General features: G+C 55.6%; 1 protein-coding gene across 3 annotated transcripts in view; it reads right to left on the reverse strand.

Moving 5' to 3' along the window:
• Window positions 1–27,905, reverse strand: part of PIK3R3 (phosphoinositide-3-kinase regulatory subunit 3) — a 295,637-nt gene that overhangs the window by 193,595 nt on the left and 74,137 nt on the right. For all 3 annotated transcript variants that reach the window (XR_012905836.2, XM_075935898.2, XM_075935896.2), the window contains one exon: window positions 27,403–27,480. Coding sequence is in view for 2 of the 3 variants with exons in the window: in XM_075935898.2 (XP_075792013.2) it covers window positions 27,403–27,480 (78 nt within the window). In the remaining variant the exon portion in view is untranslated. The remainder of the gene's footprint in view (window positions 1–27,402; window positions 27,481–27,905) is intronic.

Consider the following 27,905-nt stretch of genomic DNA (forward strand, 5'->3'; position numbering starts at 1 on the left):
CCCAGCACTTGTTCATCTCTGTCCACACACACAGCAAGCATGGCAATGGGATGCAAAGCCTCGCCACAGAGCCACTTTTCAAATCAAACGGAGACCTGGGCTCCTGGTCCCCTTTCCAAATCCCAGCCCCTGCTCCTCCCTGGGATTAGGGGGCCTCCTATGCTGATTGTTGCTGCCGCCTGCTGCTAAACAGCTGCTGTGCTCCTTCCCAGAGGTGGCAGCATGGCAGTGGTGGGGCATACCAGGCCTATGGTGCGTCGCTTGCCAAGGGTTTGGGGATTCGTGGTGCCGCAGCAAAGCTGCCTTTAAAGGGACGCGTGTGGGGCTTGGACTGAAGAAAGCCCCTCTCTGCCTCAGTTTCCCCACATCTTTGGGGCTGGTCAGCTCCCTTCTCTGCCTCAGTTTGGGATAACAACACTGACCCGCGCGAGAGAGGCGCAGTGCAGCACAAGGGAAACAGTGCGGTGCTGAGCGCTACGCGTTGCTAGCGAACGTCGCGTCCAGCCTCCGCTCCCACCCAGCCGCGAGCCAGGTCAGCTCAGAGAGCCAGAAACGCGCAGTGAGCATCAGAGAGCGCGACCCCCTCCCCTCAGGTCGAGTTTCTGCCGCCACAGCGACGCTGGGGGCCGAAGCTGACCTCATGCCCTTTGTATGGGGAGCCTGCGGCTGCCGGCCTCTCTCCGGCGTCTCCGCGGGGCCGCCTCGGATTTGCCGGCGGCAGCGGGGGCAGGGAGCGCGAGCCACGCGTGGCGTGTGGCCCCGTTCTGTCTGGCGGACGAGTCGAAGGTGCTCCCGTTTCTTTACCCGTCTTTCATCACTGCCCCGTATAACAGAGGAGCCTTCCCAGCCCCTGACAGACACCAGGTCTATTTACCCTGCAGGTAGAAAGACGAGGCGGCGCCTGGTTGTGCCGTAACCCTTGGAGGGGTGGAGAGCCAAGCCCAGAGAGCACCAGGAGCGGAGCCTGAGGTAACTTTGCCGCCCCCCCACACTTCCCCTGGGAGTCCCTCGGGCCCTGGCGGATGTGGAAATTCAGCGCACGGTGATCCAGTGCCGCTGAGGGCTGGGGAGGGACGTCCCGGCCCCGGGGCTGCGTCCGCCCATGCCGAGGCAGCATGAGCCACCTGACTGGCTTCCTGGCAGCACCATGGTGCCTTGAGCCCAGTCAGCCCCAGCCTGGGGTCAGGAGCTGGCCCAGCTCAGCCTCCCCATGGCCTACGCCGGCCCGTCTGCCTAGCAGCAGCTGTAACTAGGCTGGGGAATATCCACTTACACGAGGGACGCGGCGAGCAAGACAATCGGCCAGGGCTCCCCCTAATCCCTGAAGAGCTCTGACCTATTTCTGGGGCCGGCGAGCTTGTCTCTAGGCAGGTTGTTATCGGCCACCGAACGAGATCCAGGCACGGGACTGGACGCGCCAAGCCCCCACAGCAGCTGGCTACCGCCCATGCACTGCCAAGGCACGGCCCCGCTGCCTTCAGTGGTGTGCGTGGGGCTGGCGGAGGCAGCCATGGCAAGCAGATGCGGCTTTCCCTGAATTGCCTGCTCCTCGGTGCCCAATGCCGGCCCCTGGCACAACCCACGGGCTGGGACTTGACCCTCGCTCCGTCGTTAAGACCCCCCTGTTGGCATCCAAATGAGTTTCTCTTCGCAGACAAGACTGACATTTTGAGTCGCTGGGAGGGGACCGAGTCTGTGCCCGGCGGTGTGTCTGCCCTGGGATAAAAGACCTGCCTCATGGCTGTGGCTGGCCCCGGGCAGCTGCCGTGGATACCTGGGGCGGAGGCTACACTGCCGTGTTTAGCCTGGCAGCCCGAGGCAGCTGACCCAAGCTCTGAGCTGCAGAGCCGCGTGGTTTTTACTGCCATGTAAACACACCCCGAGAGACTCCCCCAGAGCCACCAGCTCCATCTGGGCAGTTAGGGGGTGTGGGCTGAGGAGGGGAGGGGTGGGCGGGAGGCAGGGTGCAGGAGCAGCGTAGGGGCGCGGGGTCTGGGAGGAGGAAGGCCAGAGGGCTGGAGCACCAGCCTGGCTCCTGGATGCTGGGGGGGGGGGAGCCCCGAGCCTCGGGGGCCGGATCCAGGCAAGCCGGGGGCTAGATACCCCACCCCACGCCGTGTCCCTGCAGTGCTTCCCCAAGAGAACCCAGCAACAACGGCAGAGAGAAAAGAGGAGAGGAGAGGCAGGCAGGGAAGCTGAGAGGGGTGGGGGGAGTAGCTGGCCTAAGAACTGGGAACCAGCATCTGCTGAGCTTTCATATTGGCTTGGCCTTTGACTCCCGGGGTGGGAGTTCTGCAAGGGGTCTCCCTCCAGTTCTCCTGGCCTGCCATGCAGGGCTGGGCTTAACGCTCAGCGAGGCAGGGAGTCACCCAGCGTGCTGGAGGATTCAGCCCTCGGGATCCGCCGCCGATCGTTCTGCGGGGTTTTAAGCAGTCACCGAGAGAGAGACAGCACCCGAAACCCCTCTGAAACGGAGACCAAGAACAGCTCCTTCGCTCGCCTATCTAGCCTCAATCAGGCATCAATCCACATCGGAGCCAGCGGGTCAGACCAGTGGACGCAGGAGAAAAATCCAGCCACATTCCACTATTTTTAAAACCCTCTGGTTTGTGATACCCCCTCTTCCCCTCCCTTTTCGGGCCGGCCTCTTTGTTAAGTTCCTTTTCTGTTCTGTTTCCTTTTTCACAACAGCATCTGACTTTGATTCTTGCTTTTGCCGGCGTGTCGCCCAGCCCTGCTCTCTCTCCCTCTTTTTTTTTTTTTCTTCAATAGATAATAGCCCCAAATTAGATGCTGAATGTGCTAAAACAATTAATTCGCTTCTGGAGTTGGCACGCCACTCACAGCCCCACTTATGCCTTCAATTTGCTCTCTCCTACACGCGAGCGTGTGGCGGCACCTGAACAAAGGTCAAGAAGGAGATGGTAACTGTAGTCACCCTTTTCACAGAGCCATTTAAAGCTAAAATCGTTTCACGAGAGCCAGGCGGCAGTTTTCGTTTTCCTGCCGGGTTGAGAAAACTTTTCCTCTCTCTGTCTGTACAGAGCCTGTTTCTTTCCCATCTTTACATGGTCCCTTTCAAAGATCCCGCGGCTAAGTGACAAAAGTCCATGGGATCATCGCGGGTGCTTTTTCCTTGCTCCCGGTTCTAGCCCTGACCTTGGAGACCAGAGCTAACTAAGTCACTTTGTCCATGGCACATGCTCCGTTCTTCCTACCAGGGGTAGGAGGGTGGGTGGCCAAAGGCCCAGAGAAAGCCCCGGAGTTGTTGTCAGGACTGCTGGCTCAGCAGATCGCCTGTCTGTGAACCCCGCCCGCTTGGCACTGGGTGTCTCATGGGATGTGTGTGGTGGGACGGCTGTAGTTAAAGAGGGCAGGTTGCCAGAGTGCTGGAAATATGCTCCGGCGGTGGGTGGACCTCAGATCCGGCCCTCAGGAAGACGGTGCTGCCAAAGTAGTGTAAAGGGGATGCAGCCGCTCAGAGTGGGCGGCCCCTCTTCTTAGCCCTTCCTAGTCCCAGAATTAACATAACATAAGAACATAAGAACGGCCGTACTGGGTCAGACCAAAGGTCCATCTAGCCCAGTGTCCTGTCTGCCGACAGTGGCCAGCACCAGATGCCCCAGAGAGGGTGAACCGAAGACAATGATCAAACAATTTGTCTCCTGCCATCCCTCTCCAGCCTCTGACAAACAGGCCAGGGACACCATTTTATCCCCTGGCTAGTAGCCTTTTATGGACCTAACCTCCATGAATTTATCTAGCTCTTTTTTAAACTCGGTTATAGTCCTAGCCTTCACAGCCTCCTCTGGCAAGGAGTTCCACAGGTTGACTACACGCTGTGTGTCTTTTATTCGTTTTAAACCTGCTGCCCATTAATTTCATTTGGTGTCCTCTAGTTCTTCTATTATGGGAACTAATAAATAACTTTTCTTTATCGGCCCTCTCCACACCACTCATGATTTTATAGACCTCTATCATATCCCCCCTCAGTCTCCTCTTTTCTAAACTGAAAAGTCCCAGTCGCTTTAGCCTCTCCTCATATGGGACCCGTTCTAAACCCCTAATCATTTTAGTTGCCCTTTTCTGAACCCTTTCCAAGGCCAAAATATCTTTTTTGAGGTGAGGAGACCACATCTGTACACAGTATTCAAGATGTGGGCGTACCATAGTTTTATACAGGGGCAGTAAGATATTCTGGGTCTTATTTTCTATCCCTTTTTTAATAATTCCTAGCATCCTATTTGCTTTTTTGACCGCTGCTGCACACCGAGTGGACGTTTTCAGAGAACTATCCACGATAACTCCAAGATCTCTTTCCTGATTAGTTGTAGCTAAATTAACCCCCATCATATTGTATGTATAGTGGGGGTTATTTTTTCCAATGTGCATTACTTTACACTTATCCACATTAAATTTCATTTGCCACTTTGTTGCCCAATCACTCAGTTTGGTGAGATCTTTTTGAAGTTCTTCACAGTCTGGTTTGGTCTTGACTATCTTGAGCAGTTTAGTATCATCTGCAAACTTTGCCACCTCACTATTTACCCCTTTCTCTAGATCATTTATGAATAAGTTGAATAGGATTAGTCCTACGACTGACCCTTAGGGAACACCACTAGTTACTCTTCTCCATTCTGAAAATGTACCATTTATTCCTACCCTTTGTTTCCTGTCTTTTAACCAGTTCTCAGTCCTGAAAGGAATTGTCATGGTGCCTGTGCGACACACGGTCCCTGTGGCCCTAGGGTGCGTAACGATAACACAACACAACACAACAGCTGGAGTGCTGTGTCCTGTTCTGGGTATCACATTGCACAAAAGATGTGGAGATATTAGAGGAGGTCCAGAGAAGAGCAACAAGAATGAATTAAGGTCTAGAAAACATGATCTATGAGCTATGTTTAGTTTGGAAAAGAGAAGACTGAGAAGGGACGTGATAGCAGCTTCCAAGCACCTAAAAGGGTGTTAAAGGAGGAAAGAGAAAAATTGTTCTCCTTGGCCTCTGAGGATAGGACAAGAAGCAATGGGCTTTAACTGCAGCAAGGGAGGTTTAGATTGGACATTAGGAAAAACTTCCTGCCTGTCAGGGTGGTTAAGCACTGGAATAAATTGCCTAGGGGGGTTGTGGAATCTCCATCACTGGAGATATTTAAGAGCAGGTAGGACAGGCATCTATCAAAGATGATCTAGATGATGCTTGGTCCTGCCATGAGGGCAGGAGACTGAACTCGATGACCTCTCGAGGTTCCTTCCCATTCTAGTGTTCTGTGATTCTATGATAAGACTGCTCATGGTTCCATATAGCACTGCTCCTAACACCCCCTCCCCCCAAACGATATTAGCATTTTACCAGCTTCATCACATGGCCGACTCATTCTGTTTGTCATCCCCTATCGCCCCAGATCCTTTTCAGCAGCATGAGCCAATTACTCCTCATTTTGCAGCTGGGCGTTTGGTTTTTCCTTCGGAAGTGCAGTACTTTATACTTGTCTTTATGGAATTTCATCTGGTTGATTTTAGACCCATTCTCCAATTTGTAAAGATTGCGTTGAATTCTTCACCTGCCCCCCGTTGCAACCCCTCCCCGCTTGGCATCCTCCGCAGATCTCATCAACATAGTCCCCACTCTGTTATCCGGGTCATGAAAGATAACATGGAACAGGACTGACTCTTGCAGGCCCCGCCCCAGTGTGGCAATGAACCTCTGACAACTCCTCTTGGAGCTACAGACTTTCCACCAGCTGTCTTGTCACCCAGTCGGCATTTCCCGAGTCTGCTTGTGAGACTGTCATATGGAAAAGCCTTGCTAAAACCAAGAAGTAGCATGCCTACCGCTGCCCCCCATCCACTAGGCCAGTAACCCGCAGGACCGGCCCACAACATTTTGGCACTTGAAGCGGGGAGCTCAAATGACGCCCCCATAGGCACATATCCACCAGCAGCAGACACAATTTTCTACACTCTGAGTCCTAGCGGTGCCCCCACCCATCTGGCACCTGAGGTGGCCGCCTCAGTTTGCCTCATGGTAAGGCCAGTCCTGGTAACCCGATTGATGAAGGAAAAGAGGCTGGTTTGCATGATCTGTTCACGGCAGATCCATGCTGATTAGTTCTGACGACCTTTTTATCCTCTGGGGGCCTACAGACGGATTGTGTAATATTTCCAAATAAAGAGTAGAGGCCAGACCCTGAGCTGCTGTAAACCCCATGATTTCAAAGGAGCGATGCTGATGTACGTCAGTTAAATATCTGGTCTTAGATATTGACACGGACAACGAGATCGTCACTGGATACGCTAGAGAGGGTGACGGTACATACAGGGATATAAATCCTCTCTCTTCAGCAGATCAGCCAGCCAGTAACCCGTGAGGCTTAGGAAGAAATTCCCCATATGGGCAGATACATCCATTGTCCATGAGGGGACTTTTTGCACCTTCCTCTAACACGCCTGCCACGAGCCATTATCAGAGACGCTGAGATACCATGGCGACGAGGGCCTATCTGAAGCGCTGATAAATGGAAACAGGCTTATGGATTCCAGGGGAGGGGAATCATTTTTGGGTTGGGGGCTGCTGGCCCACAGAGAAATCATGTGGCCCCCCCAACTGAGAAAGACCCTCCCCACAATCCCCTCACACACCAGAGCTTAAGAGGCACAGGCTAGTAGATTTTTAGCCCTGGGGTGGGAGGGGTGTTGGAGCACCAGGGCAGGTACCCCAATGTTGGGAGGAGCCCTGAGCGCCAGGGACCCAATCCAGGCAAGCTGAGGTCCACATCCGGGCTCTGGGCCTTAGGTTCCTGGATTAGACAGGCCACTGGCATGGAGGTTGAGTGACCCTGGGCGAGCCACAACCTTGCTGTGCCTCTGTTTCCCTGTGTGTAAAGTGGAACTAACAAAACACCCCGCCACCATGGTGCTGGGAGAAATCACTGACGTCTGTCATCTGCTTTCAGATCTCCCCGTTTTATTAACAGCTCTGCTCATGGATGGCATTACAGCTGGACCAGAGTCTGCTCCCAGCTCCCCCAGTGAAATCAACCACACGCCCCAAACCATCCCTAACGCGGGAGCTCACGCACTCCCAAATGAGGAGAAGGCGAAAAGCCTCATGAGTTTAAGTCAATCCCCGTTGGGATCTTTCGCTTTGTCCTCCGTGTCCGGAGCCACTAGATTGCACTGGCATGTTTCCAAGTTTCGCCCCACAACCACCAGGCCAAGCCGCTTTCTGACGGATTACTGGGATTCCGGGAGCCGGGGCCTCCGTAAACTCCTCCCGAGCCGGCAGCGGACTCCCAATAAAATGCGAGCGGTGGCTGCATTCTCTCGCATCCCTTCACCAGCTTTCAGGGCTCAGGCAGAAGGCTGTGACGACAAGTGAGCGGTGCACTTTCGAGCCCAGCTTGCATAACTCAGCACAGCTGCAGCTCTCCGTGGTTGCTTAGGTACCTCTGAGCTCTAATCCCAAAATATCATCTGTTGCCTAGCCACCCTGGGCGCCCGCATCTGCAACCAAGTCGTTGGTGGATGATGAGGGCACGCTGGTACGGGGAGCTGCTCTTGCAGCGTGTTTGTGTGTGTGTGTGTGTGTGTGCACGCATATATTTGTGTTTGTGTGATTGTGCACAGGTTCGCCCGTGTTGTATCTGCGCATGGTGGCCTGTATGTGGTGCATGCGTGTGCATATGCTGTTTCTACCTGTGTGTTTGTGCACGGGTGGGCCAGGGGAGAGTTGTGCGTGCACCTGCATTATGGACACATACGTGTGCGGGCAGCTACTGTTTGTTCCCATGCATGCGTGTGCATATGGGTACAGGTGTGTGCATGTGCCAGTGGGTGTACAGATGTGCACGTAGGACTCTGGAAGGCTTCCTGGCTGAAATCCCCCTGCACCTCTTGGCCACCAGCTCCTGGTGCACTCCCTGTTCGTAGAATCACAGAATCATAGATCACTAGAACTGGAAGGGACCTCGAGTGCCATAAAGTCCAGCCCCCTGCCCTCACGGCAGGACCAAGCACTGTCTAGACCATCCCTGACAGGCGTCTGTCCAACCTGCTCTTAAATATCTCCAGAGATGGGGATTCCACAGCCTCCCTGGGCAATTTATTCCCGTGTTTAACCACCCTGACAGGAAGTTCTTCCTAATATCCAACCTAAACCTCCCTTGCTGTAGCTTAAGCCCATTGCTTCTTGGCCTGTCCTCAGAGGCCAAGATGAACAATTACTCCCCCTTCCCCCCCTGTGACACCCTTTTTGATACTTGAAAACTGCTATCATGTCCCCTCTCAGTCTTCTCTTTTCCAGACTAAACAAACCCAATTCTATCAGCCTTCCCTCATAGCTCATGTTCTCTAGACCTTTCATCATTCTTGTTGCTCTTCTCTGGACCTTCTCCGGTTTCTCCACATCTTTCTTGAAATGTGGTGCCCAGAACTGGACACAATACTCCAGTTGAGGCCTAACCAGCGCAGAGTAGAGCGGAAGAACGACTTCTCGTGTCTTGCTCACAACACTCCTGTTAATACCTCCCAGAATCATGTTGGGTTTTTTGCAACAGTGTCACACTGTTGACTCATATTCAGCTTGTGGTCCACTCTGACCCCTAGATCCCTTTCTGCCGGACTCCTTCCTAGACCGTCGCTTCCCATTCTGTGTGTGTGAAACGGATTGTTCCTACCTAAGTGGAGCACTTTGCATTTGTCTTTATTAAACTTCATCCTGTTTACCTCAGACCATTTCTCCAGTGTGTCTAGTCCATGTTAGCTTTTGGGCTACTACCTACAGTCAGAACAGACACTCCTACCCCGCTGCCTGCCGTACCGGTACGGGCGAGCTATTGCACCAAGCAGTCACATTGCATCTGACGCTGCTGAGCCTTGTAAAGCCTCTAAACTGGCCACTTGCAGACCAGGCCGTCTCCCCAGGACCTGAGATAATGCTCCCTTACTGGCCATGCCAGGCTCCTCTGCCCCTCCCCATCCTGTCGGATTGACTTCTTAGAGAGGGGACAGGAAGGAGAATGGGGAGAGATGCTGGTTTCCATAGCACGCCTGACCTTCTCTGGCCACTGGGCTGCCGGTTACGATCAAACCAGCGAAAACCGAGACAGGGAAGCACCCAGCGAACAAGCTGGCTTTGAAAACCAGACTCCTGTGCCGGGAGATGAGGGGTCAAACCCCAGCTCTACCCCACAGTCCATGGGTGAGTCTCTGCATGTCTGTGACTCAGTTTCCCATCTGGAAATCCCAGGCTATGAACCCTTCCTTTCTCCCACCCTGCGCGTCTGTCCTGTCTAGACTGCAAACCCACTGGGTGCAGGGATTGGCTTTCGCTGAGTGTATGTACAGCCTCCCTTCCCGATCTTAATAATAATCATCATCTAGTATATCTTTGAGAGAGTTTGTCTGTCTGTCTGTTCAAAGCTTCTCCCAAAGGGTAAGAGCAAGGACCACCCAATTCGGTGTGCAGCTTCCTCTTCTCATAACTTAACGCAGCACAAGGGTCTGGTTGTGCCAGGCCAATGGGATGTGCCTGGAATGGGACTGGTTCTCATAAAACCATACAGAGAAGAGACAGAACCACCAGGCACGTGAAAGGGGCTGGCTGGGGGCACCTGCCCCTTCCAGGACTGCCCGGGGGCATCTGCCCCTTCCAGGACTGCCCCAGCCCCAAGCCTCCCACCCCCCAGGCAGCGAGGGAAGAAAAGCTCCCTCACCTCTGATTGGTATGGGGGACACTGCTGGCTGTTCCCCTTTGTCAGGGAGTGAGGGGAAAGTGCAGTTTATTGCATTGCTCGCTCGGGCTCAGGAGCGCAGGGGGCAGACGGACCCGGACCTGCCCCAGCTGGGGGACATGCGCCCCTCCCAGGCTGTGCCCACTGAAGCTGCAGCGGCCATGGAGAGGCGCTTCTCCCCTGGCTCCGAGCTGCTGCAGTGAGGGAGGGCTGGGGTTACCCTCTCCCCCTGGGGCAGCCTGCACCCCCCCCCTCGCCTCTAGCCCCCTCACAGAGCAATGATTCAAAGGAAGCCTGCTCATTTTCATTTCATTTTGCAAAACCACAGAAATGAAAAGCGCTAAGGACCCGAGCCACGCTGGGTAAATCTAGCGATGGAGAAGGAACACAGAGGGGGCTCGAGCCATGCGGGGAAAGATTCTGTGCCCCCACGGTTCTCTGGGGGTGGGCTCCAGCACTCTTGTTCTGGGCTACTGCAAAGACAGGAACCCTTTGCAAAAATAGCCTCAGGCTTGCAAGCCCCCCCACGCCAGCCCCTCCTCCCCTTCCCCCCAGGTTCAGGAACATGTGGAGCTTCGGGCGTAGCTCTAGAAAGAAGAGGTTCCTGCAGCTTCGTTTGCCTCGGATTTCGGAGACGCACCAAGCGGCGGCGGCAGCTCCGGACCCAGCTGCTGCAGCTTCCGTGAACACGGAGCGGCTTCCCCGTCTGCTCGGCCTGAGAAAGAGCATTCGGCCCCTGACAAATGCGTCCGTCCCTTGAAGGGAACGGCCGAGTAAATTCTCCTCATGAAAAAGAGCTTAAGCAGCAGTGTGCGGCGCCCGGCACTTAGCGCAAAATCTATAGCCCTAATTGCTTATCGACTCCCCAGGCGGAATGACATCACTCCCAGCCAATCAGCACGCCCCGTGCAAATGACAGGCCAAGGCCAGGCCTGTCTACAAGCCACAGAAGGGGCTGAGGTTGGGTAGTGATGGGGAGCTGACGGCAGAGGCTGAGGAGAAATCGCTACCCCCGGATCCAGCGGGCTGCGTGGAAGCCGGCGAGAAACGCCGTGGGCTGCGGATCCAGGCCGGCGTTCCGCTGCTTACTACCTCGTCCTTTCGTGACACCAGGATTTAGGGGCTGGATCCTGAGCCCGGGACACTCCATGGGCTCGGGACTTTGGCTCTAGCTGGACTTTGGCTCAAGGGTGTGATATGAGAAAGTCAAGGGGCCGTCCCAAGAGAGCTCTGCCATCGATCTATCCATGCAAGACGTGCAGGAAGGGTTCTGCCTTGGCGAGAAGGAGAAGGGAGGCATTTACCAACGGCGTGCGCTTAAATGGGGGAAGGGCTGATTTTGAGAGTCAGGGGCCCCCAACCCACAGAAAAATCGGTCGGGGGCTGCACACAAGTGAAAAGACCCTCCCCACATTCCCCTCACACTCCAGAGCCTGGGGGGGCCCAGACGAGAAGATTTTGTGTGCTCCAGCCCTGTGGGGAGGCTTGGGGGAAGCTCTGAGCCTCGGGGGCCGGATTCAGGGAAGCCAGGGGTTGCATCCGGCCCCCGGGCCTGAGGTTCCCCACCCCTGGCTTAAATGATTTAAGCCGGGAATAAGGAAGCTCCTCTTCTTCTTTCTAGCAAAAACCCAGCCACAAGAAAGCTTCACGATTTGGGGACGCAGGCAACGGCTCCAACCGTCGATCCCAGGGTGGCTGGGTATCACGAGCGGACCGTGGAACTGCTCTGGGGGGAAGGGTGCCAGGCAAACACAGACCCGCCCCCAGGGCTCCGAGGCTGCCTCGCACAACGCGACAGAAACACGGGGATCGCTGAGCCGCTTTGCTAGTGAGCCGGGAAGCCTGAGAGAGAGCCAAGGAGACAGACACGTGGAGGCCAACAAGCGAACACCACTCCCATTCTCCTCAGACCTGCCCCCTCCCTCCCTCTAAAGAACAGACCCGCGGTTCTCAGGCTTGAGGCGCCAGAGGGCCCCCAGTTCAATTTACATTTTTCCAGGGGTCCCCTCCCTGTGTTCTGACCAAGGCCCTGCCCCTGCCCCTCCCCTCCTCCCAGGCTTCACACCATCCCCCTCACCCTCACTCACTTTCACCAGGCAGGAGGTTGGGGTTCGGGGGGGGGGGGGTCGTTCTTTGGCTGAGGGTGTGGGATCTGGGGTGGGGCCAGGGATGACGGGTTTGGAGTGTGTGAGGGGAATCTGGGATGGGGCAGAGGGCTGGGGGTGAAGGGTGTGGGCCGAGGAGGGAGTTGGGGTGTGTGAGGGGAATCCGGGATGGGGCAGAGGGCTGGGGGTGAAGGGTGCGGGCCGAGGAGGGAGTTGGGGTGTGTGAGGGGAATCCGGGATGGGGCAGAGGGCTGGGGGTGAAGGGTGCGGGCCGAGGAGGGAGTTGGGGTGTGTGAGGGGAATCCGGGATGGGGCAGAGGGCTGGGGGTGAAGGGTGCGGGCCGAGGAGGGAGTTGGGGTGTGTGAGGGGAATCCGGGATGGGGCAGAGGGCTGGGGGTGAAGGGTGCGGGCCGAGGAGGGAGTTGGGGTGTGTGAGGGGAATCCGGGATGGGGCAGAGGGCTGGGGGTGAAGGGTGCAGGCCGAGGAGGGAGTTGGGGTGCATGAGGGGACTCTGGGATGGGACAGGGGGTTGAGGTGCAAGGATTTGGGGGTGTGGGCTCTGAGGTGGGGCCAAGGAAGAGGGGTTTGGGATGCGGGAGGGGGCTCTGTGCTGGGGCAGAGAGTGGGGGTGCAGGTGTGGGAGGGGACTCTGGGCTAGGGGAGGGGGTTGAGGTACAAGAGGGGGGTTCACAGTGCAAAGCCCTGCTGGCGCTTACCGTGTTGCCAGGAAGCAGCTGCCAGGTCCCTGCATTCCCCTAGGTGCATGGGTGGCCAGGACGGGTCTGAATGTTGCCCCTGCAGCTCCCATTGGTTGCAGCCCCTGGCCAATGGGAGTGCAGAGCTGGCACGTGACAGGGGCAGCATGCGGAGCCTCCTTGTCTCCCATGCACCTAGGGCCTGCAGAGGCCTGGCGGCCGCTTCTGCAAACTACATGAACCAGGGCAGATAGGGAGCCTGCCTCCGCCCCTGGAGTAGGAGGGAACTGAGGAATGGAGAAGGGAGGGGCAGGGAGTTGAGGGACGGAGAATGGGAGGGGCCTGTTCCCTTTGCACTCGGCCACGTCTGCAGTGTCTGACATGCTCCCAGGTGTCAGCCAAGGATGAGGTTACATAGAGCAGCAGCGGGCAGCGAATGCCGACCGCAGGCGCCGGGAGCTGCCCAGGAGCCGCGAGAGACCCAGGAAGCAGCGTGTTTATCCCACGGCTAGAGCCGTGACGCACCTTCCAGGTTCTTGCTGTCTCCCAGCATCCCTGGAACTTTTCAGAACCGAGGATTCCCCAAGAGATTTCTCATTTCCACTCCCCCCTTGAGCAAACAGAACCCGTTTCTTCTGGAAAACGTCCACATCGGATAAAACCATGGTTGCCTAGGTGAAGATTAGTCCATCAAAAACACGGACCAGCTCCAACCATAATGTACAAACCAGGCATGTGCTCCACTGACTCCTACTGGAGGGGACCGGACCAGCTCAACTGTGTCTCCTAGGCTCTGTACTGCTAACCACTGAAGAGTCTCCGGTGGTGATTTTGCACTAAGAAGGCCCAAGTCCGGACTCTGCCAGTTTTGATGATGTTTTGAGTGCTCATTTTGCTGGTCAGAGGTGCATTATATTGTAGGTGGCACGAGTGTAACCATTTTGAACATATATAATTAAAATGCCACAATGTTTCTCATTGATTCTGAATGGATGCAGGTGGCTCTCTGGGGTGGTGTGTGCATCCTACTTCTAAACTCCATCTGCGTCTACACTGGCCAGTTATTCCGGAAAATCAGCCGCTTTTCCGGAATAACTTGCCTGCTGTCTACACTGGCCACTTGAATTTCCAGAAAAGCACTGACGATCTAATATAAAATCATCAGTGCTTTTCCGGAAAAACTATGCTGCTCCCGTTCGGACAAAAGTCTTTTTCTAGAAAACTGTTCCGGAAAAGGGCCAGTGTAGACAGCCCAGATTTCTTTTCTGCAAAAAAGCCCCGATCGCGAAAATGACGATCAGGGCTTTTTTGCGGAAAAGCGCGTCTAGATTGGCACGGATGCTTTTCCGCAAAAAATGCTTTTCCAGAAAGGCATCCTGCCCATCTAGACGCGCTTTTTCTGAAAATACTTTTAACAGAAAACTTCCGTTAAAAGCATTTCCGGAAAATCATGCCAGTCTAGACGTAGCCCAGGTGAGAAACAGCCCTCTCCAGCATCCTTTCTGAAATGGTTTGGAGTTTGCCATTATCTTTACACGTCTGCCCCTACCTCGCTGGAGAATGAACTCCCAGCTCTCTGCTTTTCCCCCCAGCAGCCTATTCTGGAGATGCATTAGCTGCCGATTGTAGGGAGTAATTGCCATAAGCGGTTGATGACAGCAATCAGAAAGTTTGCCTTGCCGTTGTGACAGGCCAAATTATTTTACAAACCCATTCAACAGCCACCTCGGCTGAAGACCCATAATCTTCCAGGATTGGCTGAGCGGCGCCACTCACAGCAAAGACAATGGGAAATCACGAGGCAGGGCGTTTAAATGAAAACCAATTGCGGGAAGATTATCCCCTTTCGGGGGACTATTTCAAGGGAAGGAAAGTGACATGACGACAGATCCATTTAGCGGCTGCGCGCCTCTGCGGTACAAACGAACACCCTCCAAAAGGGAAAAAACACGGACTACCGTTACGAGTCTATTGCCCAGCGGGAAATGTGTGAGTTTAGGCAAAATCCCCAGGCTAACACTGATAATAGCCCTTTTACGTTTACACCACCCTTGGCAGCATGGGTTGCAGAACAAGTCAGCACAATTACCTCCCTTTTACTGCACGGTGACGCACCCTCTCCGTAGCCACCCAGAGAGAAACAGAAGCAGGGACGGAGGGCGGATTCTGTCTCTCCTTTGGCGCTGTCATTTGTTTGTACACCGGTAGCCTCTGGGAGACCCAGTCATGGACTACAGCTCTAATGCGTTAGGTGCTATATGACCCCGTGTCACCGAGGCGTGGGGGGAGCCCTGCACCCCATCCGCAGCCAGGCGGCCTCGCAGCCGGCAGAAGGTTTATTAATCCACAGGGACACAATGTAGAACAGACTTGTCAGCACAGGAACCAGAAACCGCCGGTACAACCCATCCTGGGGAGAGGCAGTTCAGAGCCAAGGGTCCTGCCCCCCATCTCTGCCCCCCAAGCCAGCTGAGACTCACTCACACGCCCAGCAGCCGGTCTCCTTCTGCAGCCAGCCCCATCATGGGTCTTTGTCCAGCTTCCTGGGCTAAAGGGGTCACCTGGTTACACCTCCCCTTCCAGGCTCAGCTTACAGAAAGCATCCGCCATGGGGTACGGTGAGGGAGGCTATCCATCCCTGTCTAGGGACTGGTGGAGTGCCCAGGGAAACTGAGTCACGCACAGGGGGTTATTACAGGACAGTAGGAAGCACATGCAGCATAATAAGTGAAGAGAGCGAATACAATTCCCACTTCGTCACCGCCCCCAAGCACGTGACTTTCATCCGGAAATCCCAAAGATCTTCCCACGCAGCAAAGAAACTGCTCAATGCGGCAGCCGCGTCATGCTCGTGTTAGAAGGAGGCGGCGGCCCGAAGGGACTTTCCAGTGTTGTAGAACAGGCCTGTGGGGGAACTGGGAGCTTCTCCTGAGTCCTACCCTTGCTCTGTCGTGGTGTGGGAGAATGACCCTCCAGTTCAAAGCCGGGGTGAGGGCGTTGGAAGCGGGGGGTGGATTCGGCTGCCGGTTGGGCTGAAAGTGTTCGCTTTCCTGGAACGTGATTCGGGGTTGGGTTGGTTTTGGTGGAGAACTGAATCCAGGACATTTTCAGCCCAAACCTAATTTTATTCCCCCCAGTGGTTTTTGGTCACATTTTTTTCAGTTGGGTTTGTCAAAGACTGAAAATAGTTGAAATTTTCAGAGGAAAAAGAATCTCCCTTTGTCTGACCAGCGGGGGTTCTCCATTTGACTCCCCCTGGTGTGTAAGGCTCATCTCCAGAAAGTCACTGCCACTCTGAGCCTCAGTTTCCTCACGGTCAGGATAAAGATAAATGTACCTGATGGGATGGCTGGGTTACATGATTTACAGAGCGATCCTCTCCATCCATGTCTACAAAAGCACCAAGGAAACGTGAAGTTTTTATCCCCAATCGCTACATCCCGGTTGCCAGGACTCAAAACTCACCCTCTCCTTGCCAAACAGAGTGGTGTTCCCTAGGAATCCATTGGCTCCCATCGCTTTCCTCACCCCAAAGTCCGGAACAGAAAATCATTGTTTCCTAGGAAGGAGTGAAAAAGGCTGCAGGTGCGACTGAGCTCGCGGTCCCTAAAATCTTGCTGTTTGGGAAAAGCGGCTTTGCCACGAGTCACACAAACCTCTTCCATGGGGGGTTTCCTCCTGAGGGGCTCCCTACCCACCAGGGAGGAAAGAGGGCAGAGGTCTGGGATCAAGAGGGAGTGGCTCTTAGCCCGGGAGCCTGCCTCTGGAAGTGCAGCTGGCCACACGGACTCACATCAGCTCTTTCTTACTCTGCGCTGTTTGCAACCTGCAGGGGAAAGATGTGGACACGGAGGGGGAGTGTCACAGGCGGTGTTCCCTGTAAGCTGTGCGCTTGGGGGGCTATCCCAGAGATATTCAGGTGCCACACAGCTGATGAGCAAAGTGCCCACAGCTGGCAGCATGTATTTCCATGGGTGGGGCACGTCGGCACGTGCCTTGGTGCACATCAAATTTAATCCGCACGCAAATGGGAAAAATTAGAGGCAACGGTGCTGATGCAGAGGGGGGAATATTTCATATAACTAACCGGGCAGAACGCTGCTGGAACAGGGCCCGGCGTGCTCCCGAGAGGCGGGGCCAGCCAGCCTGTCCACCTGTCAGATCCAATCGGATTTTAAGGCTATATTCAGCTTTTCTCTGGAAAGTCTGACTCACTCGGAGCAGGCTTCGCTTTTCCCAACAGGCTCAGGCTGACTTTCCGCCGGTTCCCCTGCGGCAGGCGGAGGGCACGAATAGCTCTGAAGCCTTTATAGACCTCGGCGGCCCCTTCTGGCAACTCACCCCCCCCATCTCCTCCCACTGACACAAGAGGAACCATGAGTCACCTCGCCGCAGAGACTGCAAAGAAATAACCGTGCAGAGGGATCTGTAATGGGAGCTGCAGCCCTTCACCGTCAGTCACAGGAACTGAACCCATGACTCTGGGCATGGGATCAGAGCCAGCCCATCCCGGAAACTACAGTGAGGGTCAGAGGATTACAGCCAGGCCAGGCCAGAGACCATGGTCACCATGGTGATGATCAGGGGACCAGAAAGGACAGGGATAGCCAAAAGACCAGAGCCAGCCTCTAACCCTCAACCTGCTACTAATCGCTCCAGGCCCCCTGCCTGATGCATGAAATATTCCTGCTAGCTGTACCTCCCTTGACTCAGGACCACTGTTTTGCAGGGCCTGTCCCACGCCAGAAGTTGGCATAGGCAGGCTGGCAGGGCTTACTCCTGGTCTAGGTTTATTGGCCACTCTGCCTTAGGTGCCTTCAGCAATCAGGAGCGGAGAGGTTTCAGGGTGGTTCTCACCAAGGCTTTGGAGAGCCCGTCCCTGGAAACACCTGTTCCAGCGCCTCGGACTGTCCGTTTGGGAAGACCCGGCACCCGCTTCCTGGAAGGCAGCTGGGCGAGACGTGGGTTCAGATCGCTGTCCTCCCGCAAGGCTCTGCTGGGCATTGCAGGAGGATGGGTATGTGCCCTGGTGCCAGCGGGCGCCACGCTGTATCCTATTCGTTCGCCCGACACCGTTCTTACGAAGGGCTTGGGGGCGCGGGTGGAGAAGATGCAGAGGGTCAAATAAAGGAGGTTAGAGCTCAGGGGGGTGTTCAGGCAACAGAGTTTCCAGGACGTGCAGGGACCATGGGCCCTGCCTCAGCAGAGACAGTGAAGTCCCTTTTGCTGGGTGAACGAGGGTTTCCTGAGACTATCGCTGGGCACTGGGGGATACAACGGGCTGGCTGGGCTGCCAAAGTGCCACAGCACTGAGGGGTATCAGAGAGCCATTGTGGACAGAGCACACCGGCTTTATCTTCCAATTCATAGTCTCTAAGCACCTCTCCCCATGGAGCCGGTCCCTCAGGCCTATCAGGGAGGTCCCTGGCCCTCTCTCCCTGAGGTCTGGGCTGCAACTGCCCTCACTCTGGTGCTGCAGCGTCTTATGTAGTCCTTCCTGGCTCCTGATTGGCTGGTTTCTTCCCTGCCCCTCTAGCCAGCCTGGAGGACTTCTCTATGGCCCTTTCTAGCCTGGCCTGCCCTGTTACAAGCCCATTCTACTTCACTCTCCCGAGTGCAAGAAATGGGTTTCCTCAAGCTCTGGAGTGACATCTCATCGAAAAGCAACGAGGAAAATCTCCGCTTGCCTCCGGGAGAAATGGAGAGAGGGGGCTTCCTGCTACAGAGCAGCTGCCCCGGGGTCAGGGCTGACTGGGCACTGCAGACCCATAGGCCAGGGGATCAGATCCCAAACTGTCACTCATCCGGGGGTGAGTCGTCGCCACCTCTAGCGGACCCTGGGGCTGTCTGCCTTTGACTAGCAGTTTTAATGCTTGTCAGGCCGACGAAGTCCCACGGACGTGACCCCAGCTCACTCCCCTGCTCTCTGCGCGGCTGGTTCCCCAGGGGAACGTGAGGAGCCCAACGCTCAGCAGGAAGATGCTCTGGGATCTACGACTACCAAGTGGTTATTACCAGGAGGTTATTTTCCTGCCTGGAAGAAGCGACGAGTGCACGTGGTAACTACCTGCTAGTAGGGATGCAAACGGGTAACCGGTTACCTAGTTACCCAGTAAGCATCACCCTTACTGGCCAGAGCAGCCTGGCCAGGTCCACCGCGCTATACTGCAGGCCGGCAGCCAGCAACCCCCACGGCTGGGAAGCAGCAGCCGAGCCCCACAGTTACCTGTAACCGATAGAATTTTTATCAGTGGCACGGTGAATATTTTGACATCTCTACTGGGCAGAGCTGGGCTTTCCTCCTGCTGTGACTCCAGGCCTAGAGCACAGGGCCTCCCTGCGCTAGGCATTGTTCCAACACACGGTCGGCATCTAAACATGCCGACAAAGGAAGATCATTATCTGGATTTCACACCTGGGTAACTGAGGCCCAGAGCGGGTGCGTCTACATGGCACCGTAAACCAGATCAGTGGGACCTGGACTTGTGGACACTGCGTTTCCAAAGCCCGGGCTTGAATATCCACTTGCTCCGTGCCCCTGGGTTTATAACCGCTGGTCTCACAGCCAGGCTCACACGTCCCTCCTGCGCGACACAGACCTTCTGACCCGGATCTGCGGCGTGAGCTGCGTCCACACTGCAAGGTGACATGGCTTGCAGCCAAGTCCCAGCAAGACTTGGGCTCTGCCCCTCCCCTGAGCAGGGTCCCTCGCGCTTGTTGACCCGCGTCAGGCTGACTCTCAAAGAGGATTGGGTCCAAACCGGAGTCACACCCTGAGTTTCATGGGCAGTGTAGACACATTCTGAGCGACTTCCTCACGGCTCTGCAGGGAATCTGTCGCAGAGCAGATGACTGGACCCAGAGTTCTTGATGCCTAGTCCAGTGCCTTGCCCACAAGACCAGCCACTCCCCCCAAGTCAAGGGAGAGCTACGCCATCGCCCATCAGCGTGCCTTCTAAACACACAAGCAACAACAGCCCCCGTTTCCACCTTTTAAAATTCTGTGCTCTCAGAAGGGACATGTACACCCACCGCACTAGCTATCCAATCACAATCGTTCCTTGCACCACCACAGCCCCGTCTTTTAGCTCCCAGACACAAACAGGAGCGGGGGTTAGGAGGTGCCAGCGGTAAGTGGGGGAGGGGAGGTTGGTGTGGGTCCAAATCCCATTGATCTAAAAGTGTAGGGTAGCCAGGAGTTTTCTGACAGCCCCGGTGTCAGCCCGTCAGCGACTGAAACGACCCAGTTACACGACGGTTCCAACCTCCGTACAGTTTAATTTGTGTTATTTTTTTCAAAGCCTTTATTAAGGGCAGCGAGTGGGAGGGAGCAAGCGTTGGGCAGAGATCAGCCAGTGGGAGCAAAGACGCCCCCAATTATCTCAGACCCCCGAACTTTTCCCAATCCAAAGGCCAACTCCATGGGTGGAAGGAGTTCACATGAGTCATGCAGAGCCTTCATACCGGCTCGTCGTGCGTGCTGGCGACTGACGGGGCAGGGTGTGAAGAGAAAACCGGCTCACCTGCTCTGTGGTTTTTCCCCCATGGTGCTCTGAGCGCTATCTTTAGAACGCCGTTTCCAATCAGGCGCACGCTGCGAGGAGCGGGCAGAGAATACGCAGCTCGCGCTGGCCTGCGTTCTGAATCAGCCGCAGCGTTTCCGGCGCCCGGTGGAGACGGCTGGTGCGACAGCTCAAATGAGGATGGGGAGAGACAGGAATGGGAGGAAGGGAAGTGGACAAAGGATCCGCAGGGGTATATAAGATTTGAGCCCCGATAAACACACACAAACATCCGTTGCTGCCAAATGCTGCCTTCTCTCTTGAAAAATCTATCTCCATCCTTCACGCTTGGGGCAGAGAGCAGCGGGTACCAGTGTCTGGATGGCAGGGCTGGCCAGCAAAGGAGTGACACAGTGAGTTCCACGTAGCTCTGAGTGGCTGGGAGGGCACAAGGCGAAGAGACATGGAAAAGATTAGGATCGTTTCTCTCAGGAGACAGAAGACTGATAAAGGGGTAGGGGGAAGCCCATCTGGTAATGAACAGGATAGAGAAGCTGGATTGCAAACTTCTGGTCTGCCTGACATTTGGCTCCTGTCTTAGCCCTGGTCGACACTAGAACTTTATTTCGAAATAACCCCCCTGAGGTCGAGTTTAAAAGCAGAGCATCCGCCTGACCAAGCCTGTTATTTCGAAATCACGGGCCCCTTCATTCGAAATCTGTACTGCTGCTTTTCCTCAGGAGTAACGCTAATTCCAAAATCGTTATTTCAACATAGCGGTCGCGCGGATGCGCTGGTGCCGCTATTTCAAAATAGCTCCTCCCCAGAGTCATTCGAACGAATCACTCCCCAGCGCTTCCTGGGGCTCTAAGGCGAGGTAGGGCGTCCGCATGAACGGCGCCGGCCTCGGACTTGTTTCGAAGCCTCCCCGTCGCAAGGACCGGCTAGTTCAGTTTTGTGACATTGGGAGTGATTAAGTCGAATTTAGTCATTTCGAAACCGTTTCCTTGTGTGGACGTGGCCTTAAAGTGGCACCACATAAGAACGGCCGTACTGGGTCAGACTAAAGGTCCATCTAGCCCAGTATCCTGTCTGGCAACAGTGGCCAGCACCAGGTGTTCCAGAGAGGGTGAACCAAAGACCACGATCAAGCGATTTGTCTCCTGCCATCCCTCTCCAGCCTCTCACAAACAGAGGCCAGGGACACCATGTCTATCCCCTGGCTAATAGCCTTTTATGGACCTAACCTCCATGAAATTATCTAGCTTCTCTTTAAACTCTGTTCTAGTCCTAGCCTTCACCGCCTCCTCTGGCAAGGAGTTCCACAGGTTGACGACACGCTGTGTGAAGAAGAACTTTCTTTTATTAGTTTTAAACCTGCTACCCATTCATTTCATTTGGTGTCCTCTAGTTCTTCTATTTAGGGAACTCATAAATAACCACGCCCCCTAGTGCCGCCTGAATCATCACTCGCAGGGGCCAAGAGCACATGACGCTCTCAGTGGCCGGTGGATTTCCCACCGAGCTCTCCCCTCTGGGTGGCAAGCAGGCTCAGCTCGGCTTAGCACTGTGCCAGCTGTCGAGGCTGCTTGGAGAAGATGCCCCGTGCACCACAGAACACCAGCTAGCCAGGGTGTGACCGACAAGGGGCCCAGCTGCCGGCGAGCAGACTTAAGGGTCCGAGGCAGACTCTTCCGCTCAGCTCCGCCTGTGCTAAAATCATGAGGATCCATGCCCCCCCCCCCCCCCCCGATCACAGGAGCACCAGAGCGGGAGAAGCGGATTGACGGGTGACCCGATGGCATCCCGGCTCCATGCACCAGGCTCGCGGGTCGGAGGGAGCTGCCCCCCTGTGTGCAGGAGACTCAGAATTCTAGAGCTGGGAGAGCCCTCAGGAGCCATCCTGTCCACCCCCAACCCAAAGCAGGACCAACCCCGATTCCATCATCCCAGCCAGGGCTTGGTCAAGCCGGGACTTAAACACCCCTTGGAATGGAGATTCCACCCCCTCCCTAGGGAACCCATCCCAGCGCTTCCCCACACGCCTAGGGAAATCGTTTTTCCTAAGATCCAACCCCCCCCCACCCCACTTGACTGCAGATTATGGAGGTCTCTTATTTGCTGTGGCTAGGGACTTTCTCTGCCCCCCTTCCCCGGCCGGTGTGTGCCGCACCAACACCCTTTGGCAGCCCCGCCGGCTCCCCTGTGCCCGCCTCGGCTGCAGCTTGGCCGCACTGCAGCTGGGGAGGTGTTTTCAATCCCCCCCACTTTACGGACTCGCTTCCTGGAGGTGCCGCACAGCGATGAGCTCATGTTGCTTTATATAGCTCTTCCTTCAGCTCCCTCTCCATAGCAACCCGGGCTGGCGTGACAGCGCCTCGCCGGCCTGGCCTGGCCGATGCCCGGCAGCCGGGCCGCCCGCTGCTGCTGCAACAGGGCCGCCTTGCCAGCAGATGGGCTCCCTGGGCACAGGGGCAGATCCTCCGCCCAGGGAAGGGAGGTCTCTAGACGCAGCTCCCGAGCCTCATCCGTGGGGCTGACTCTCTGTAGCTAGCCCTGGGAAGCCGGGGAGCTGCATGGAGCCAGTCGGTGGCTGGGCATTGCCTGGTGCCACAGCGCCACCCTCTGGCCACCCAGGGGCACGGGGGTTCTCTTTGAAAAATCAAGGGGAACAGGGTTGGGCGGGCGCTGGGAAATCTGCCGGGGAGAGGAGAGTGTTTGAAGGGTAGGGACCCCAAAACTATTAGCACAGTTCACCAGAGGCACAGCGAAGGGGCTCAGTCTCTCGCGGGCACCCCTCTGTGTCTGCCACTTCGCCGCCCAAGGGGCTCTGGGAGCGGCCGGGTCCCAGATGGCTTTCCCGGTTGGTCGCCTGGGAGCCGGCTCCGTCTTATCCCCCTCGGCAGCTCTTGTGGAGCTGGGGAGGACCCAGGCCCGTCCATTCCTCTGGGTCTGCCCCAGGGATGCTGTAAGTAGCAGCTGCCTGCTGAGTATCACTGCGGTCCCCTGCTGTCTCGTCCCCAGGAAGCTGCTCCGTCCAGCCCTTTCCCTCAGGGCTTTGCAGTCAAACTCTCCCTGCTCCCTGAGTGCCATTCTGCAAATTGTTGTCGTCTGTTAACAGCCGGTCTTCAGCTGCTGGACCTGGGTTCCAACCAGGTCTGAAGTCCAGCCCCCACTCAGAGCTGTCCAAGGTGCCGCTGTCCTCCCAGTCGGTCCCCAGGTCCGCCTGGGTCGAGCTCCAGTGAGAAAGTACCAAGCCCTGGCCCAGCAGCGTCTTTTATATCCGCTTGCTGGGCCCTGATTGGCTGCAGCAGAAGCAGCCTCTCTAGTCTGCCTGGAGGACCTCTTTTCTGCTCTTCTCCTTGGGGCGGGGGGGTGGCAAGGCCTCTAGCTGGGGGCTTCGGGCCTAGTCTGCTCGGTCACCGGCACCAAGCTAGAACGGTCAGTTCCCACTGCCTTCTGTGGCCCCAGGGGTGAAATTTTCGCCCCAAGCGAGCTCTTCTGCACTGCTGAAGTTTGGTGCCGCTGGGAAATCTTGACTGGCAGGGGCCTTCTGTAGATCTCTGCACTGGGGCGTGCGTCATCCCAGGGCGGCAGGCACCCCACTGTCCCCCTAAGACCCACCCCCCATCTGCAGCTCTCTCCCTCTTCCCCAGATTTGTCCTCCTCCATCATCTGGGCATCCCGCTTGGGGGCAGGGACCCCTGCAGCCTCTCTCCCTGGACGGGCCATGCGCCACGCGGACAAGCCAGGGTGATTGCGTTTCCTTACTAGATTTCAAGGCTCTACAGCCGCAAGGGGCTGAGCTGCTGGATAACCCCGGTGCCAGATTTCCCCGATCACACCTGTGCTGAGCCCCCTAACCTGGCTTAGGCCAAACCATTCCAGGTCTCAGGGGGCTGGCCTGGGGTGCACCGCAGAGAGACAGAGAAGCCACCAATGCCTGCGGCCCAGGCAGCGGCAGGGCGCTGGACACAGGGGAGATGCCCAGACAATCCCAGCCGCTGACCCATACCATACAGATTGCCTTAGAGGGGAGCCTTCCCTCCAACTCTCCAGCCAATTTGATATCAAGGAAACACCCGCCCTGAGCCCCGCTCTGGAATCAGCGGGCAGATCGAGTGAGTCACCGCCTAGCACGGGTGCACCCTAAAGGGGGTGTCTGCAAACCGCTGTCCGCATGAAGTCACCTGTCTAGGTTTTCATGCCGGGTCTGGGTTTCCATCTAGCGGGGCTCAGGGTGAAGCCAACGGGAGCCAGATCTCCCCAGCCTGTGCTTGGGGGGCTCTTCTGGGTGGCACTGCTGGTTCACTGGCTTGGGGTGCGACACCCTGGGTGGGGGTGAGCCAAAGGGCCAATGCAGGCTCCCAGGGCTGCAGAAGAGGGGAGCCAGAGGCAGGACCCAGACTGCCCCCCCTTCAGAAAGCAACTGGAGGTTTGGAGTTGGGGGGTGGGGGGGGAGCTGAAAAATAACAAGAGAATTCTATTACAAAAATAACCTGCTTCCTAAGAATCGACGGCACCCACGAATGAACAGAGAACAAGGACAATGAACGGAGGAGCCAATCCCATTGCTGGGATAAACTTGCACCGGCTACAAGAGAGCCCTGCTGGCTTGCACCCAGGGAGGAGCTGGCCCTAACTACAGAAGGAAGAAGAAAAGTAACAATCTCCCCAGCCGTGTCTCTCCACTGGTTCCCAAACCAACCTCCCATCCATGCTCTGCGGGAACCTCGCTGGGCTCCCGGCTCCTCTGACTTTGCCGGAGGGGTTCATTTGAACCGGCCCCCTCTCTCTGCAAACATCAGAGAACCCCAGGGCTGGAGGAGACCTCAGGAGTCTTGGAGTCCAGCCCCCTGCCCAAAGCAGGACCAACCCCAACTCCATCATCCCAGCCAGGGCTTTGGCAAGTTGAGACAAACACCTCTAGGGATGGAGATTCCACCCTCTTCCTAGGGAACCCAGCCCAGCGCTTCCCCACCCTCCTCGGAAAACTGTTTTTCCTAAGATCCAACCTAGATCTCCCCCCCTGCAACTGGAGCCCATTGCGCCTTGTTCTGCCATCGGCCCCCACTGAGAACAGCCTCTCGCCAGCCTCTCTGAACCCCCCTTCAGGTAGCTCGAGGCTGCTACCAAATCCCCCCTCCCTCTTCTCTTCTGCAGACTAAACAAGCCCAAACCCCTCAGCCTCTCCTCACAGGTCATGCGCTCCAGCCCCCTCATCATCTTTGTTGCCCTCCACTGGACCCTCTCCAATGCGTCCACATCCTTTCTGTACTGGGGAGCCCAGAACTGGACACAATCTTCCAGATGTGGCCTCACCAGAGCTGTATACAGGGGAATAATCGCTCCCTTAGCTCTGCTGGCGACGCTCCTCCTAACGCACTCTAATATGCCATTGGCCTTCTTGGTGACAAGGGCACCCTGTTGACTCATAACCAGCTTCTCATCCACTGTAACCCCCAGGTCTTTTTCTGCAGAACTTTTGCTTAGCCAGTCGGTCCCCAGCCTGTAACCATGCTTGGGATTCTTCCGTCCCAAGGGCAGGACTCTGCACTTGTCCTTGTTGAAACTCATCAGATTTCTCTTAGCCCAATCTTCCAATTTGTCTAGGTCACTCTGGACCCTATCCCTGCCCTCCAGCGTATCTGCCTCTCCCCCTAGCTTAATGACATCTGCAGACTTGCTGTGGGTGCAATCCATCCCCTCATCCAGGTCATTAATAAAGATGTTGAACAAAAGCGGCCCTAGAACCGACCCTTGGGGCACTCCACTTGAAACCGACTTCCAACCAGACATCGAGCCGTTGATCACTACCCGTTGAACCCAACAATCTAGTCAGTTTTCTATCCACCTTCCAGTCCATGTATCCAATCCATACTTCCTTAGCTTGCTGGCAAGAATACTGTGGGAGATCATATCAAAAACCTTGCTCAAGCCAAGGTCTATCACATCCTCCGCTTTCCCCAGCGCTGGGGGGGGCCCAGGTTAGTGGCTCTGACAAGGGCTGCAGAGAAAATATTCCATATTCTTTGAGAAAAACAACTGATCATTTTTTGTTTTTGTTTTAAAAAAGTAATTTTTTAACCATTTTTTTCTGGCGACAACTTTTGCTTAAAGAGGGGAAAGGCCATGTTTTTGGGTCAAAAATAAACGTTTTGATGGCAAACTTTCCATCCCTGCTGCACCTCTAGCTTCAGCAGTGGGAATTCTGGACCATCCTGCACCTGCCTGTCACAGACTGGCCATGTGATACCAACGCACATCACTGTGGCCTAGCTCTCGGGTACTTCTGTGGCCACCACTGCCACAAGATCTGAGCGCCTGACAACCTTTATGGGGTTTATCCTCACCAGACTCCTGGGAAGCAGGGCAGGGTATTATCTCCATTGCACAGGTGGGAAACTGAGGCACGGCAACACTTGTCCAAGGTCACACAGGAAGGCTGTGGCAGAGCAGGGAAGCGAATGCAGGTTTCTGGAGTCCCCGGTACTGCACTGTGTACAATTTCCATGTGCCCTCTCCTTCCTGGGAGCTAAGGCCTGGTTTTCAAAGCGCCTTGGAAACCGGCTCGTGTGTCGCCACCGGTACGAAGTGGCTTGCGGTTGGAACTCACGGTCCCATTCTGCAAGCAACGGGTGAGCCAGAAGAGAATCCAGATCCCTGTCCCAGAGCTGTGTTGGCTCGCTGATCAGACCCGGGGCTGCCATTGTAACACACAGGCTTCTTCTGCACACACCACCCTTCTCCTTGCTTCCATCGGCCACAGTACCTCACCATCCCTCATCAAGCAGGGCCCACAGTTCTTTGCTCCCTCTCCTCTCCCCCATGTACACACACAGCTGTCTGTCAGGGACACCAACGTCTTACTTTGAAAGAGCCCATTTGATATGCACCTTATCGGGGAACAAACACAGTGTGTCACAACACTGTTGCTATGGCCGATAATTGCACCGCAAGGATGCTATGTATATATAAGGGCACAGACACTTAGGATCTTCATGACAGTCCCTGCTGCACATCACAGCCGCACAGACCTTCCTAGCAACAGCAGAGACGCAACTCAGATCTTCCTGCTCCAAAAATAAAAGCCTTTAGCATCTGACTTACAGGAAAATCTCCATTAGCTGTCACCAGAATAGGGCTTATGACACACACACACACACAACTACGATCACTGCAGTGGATACATACTCGAGATGCCCATGCTGGAAATGCAAAGGGGGCTCACAGACACACTGCTCATGTGTGGGGCACATGGTGGCAACAGACACCTCTTCTCCCAGCTTCGGACACACCCAGCTTCGGACACACACATCTCAGCCCATCAGCATGAAGGCGGGAACAGCGGGACGGTGACTTACCGGTCAGAAGAGCCTGTTTGAGCTCAGGGTTGCTGAAGGCGCCAGAAGGGGCTCGGTAAAGAGCCTCATTGTCGATGCCTTTGAAACCAAAAGGAAAAATATAGATCAGAGGCAAGAACATAACACAAGAACATAAGAACGGCCGTACTGGGTCGGACCAAAGGTCCATCTAGCCCAGTAGCCTGTCTGCCGACACTGGCCAGCACCAGGTGCCCCGGAGGGGGTGGACCGAAGACAATGATCAAGCGATTTGTCTCCTGCCATCCCTCTCCAGCCTCTGACAAACAGAGGCCAAGGACACCGTTTTATCCCCTGGCTAATAGCCTTTTATGGACCTAACCTCCATGAAATTATCTAGCTTCTCTTGAAACTCTATCAAAGTCCTAGCTTTCACAGCCTCCTCTGGCAAGGAGTTCCACAGGTTGACTATGCGCTGTGTGAAGAAGAACTTTCTTTTATTCGTTTTAAACCTGCTACCCATTCATTTCATTTGGTGTCCTCTA

The sequence above is a fragment of the Pelodiscus sinensis genome, chromosome 9, assembly GCF_052426305.1.
Source record: "Pelodiscus sinensis isolate ZL-2025 chromosome 9, ASM5242630v1, whole genome shotgun sequence".
In the NCBI taxonomy this organism is placed as follows: domain Eukaryota; kingdom Metazoa; phylum Chordata; order Testudines; family Trionychidae; genus Pelodiscus; species Pelodiscus sinensis.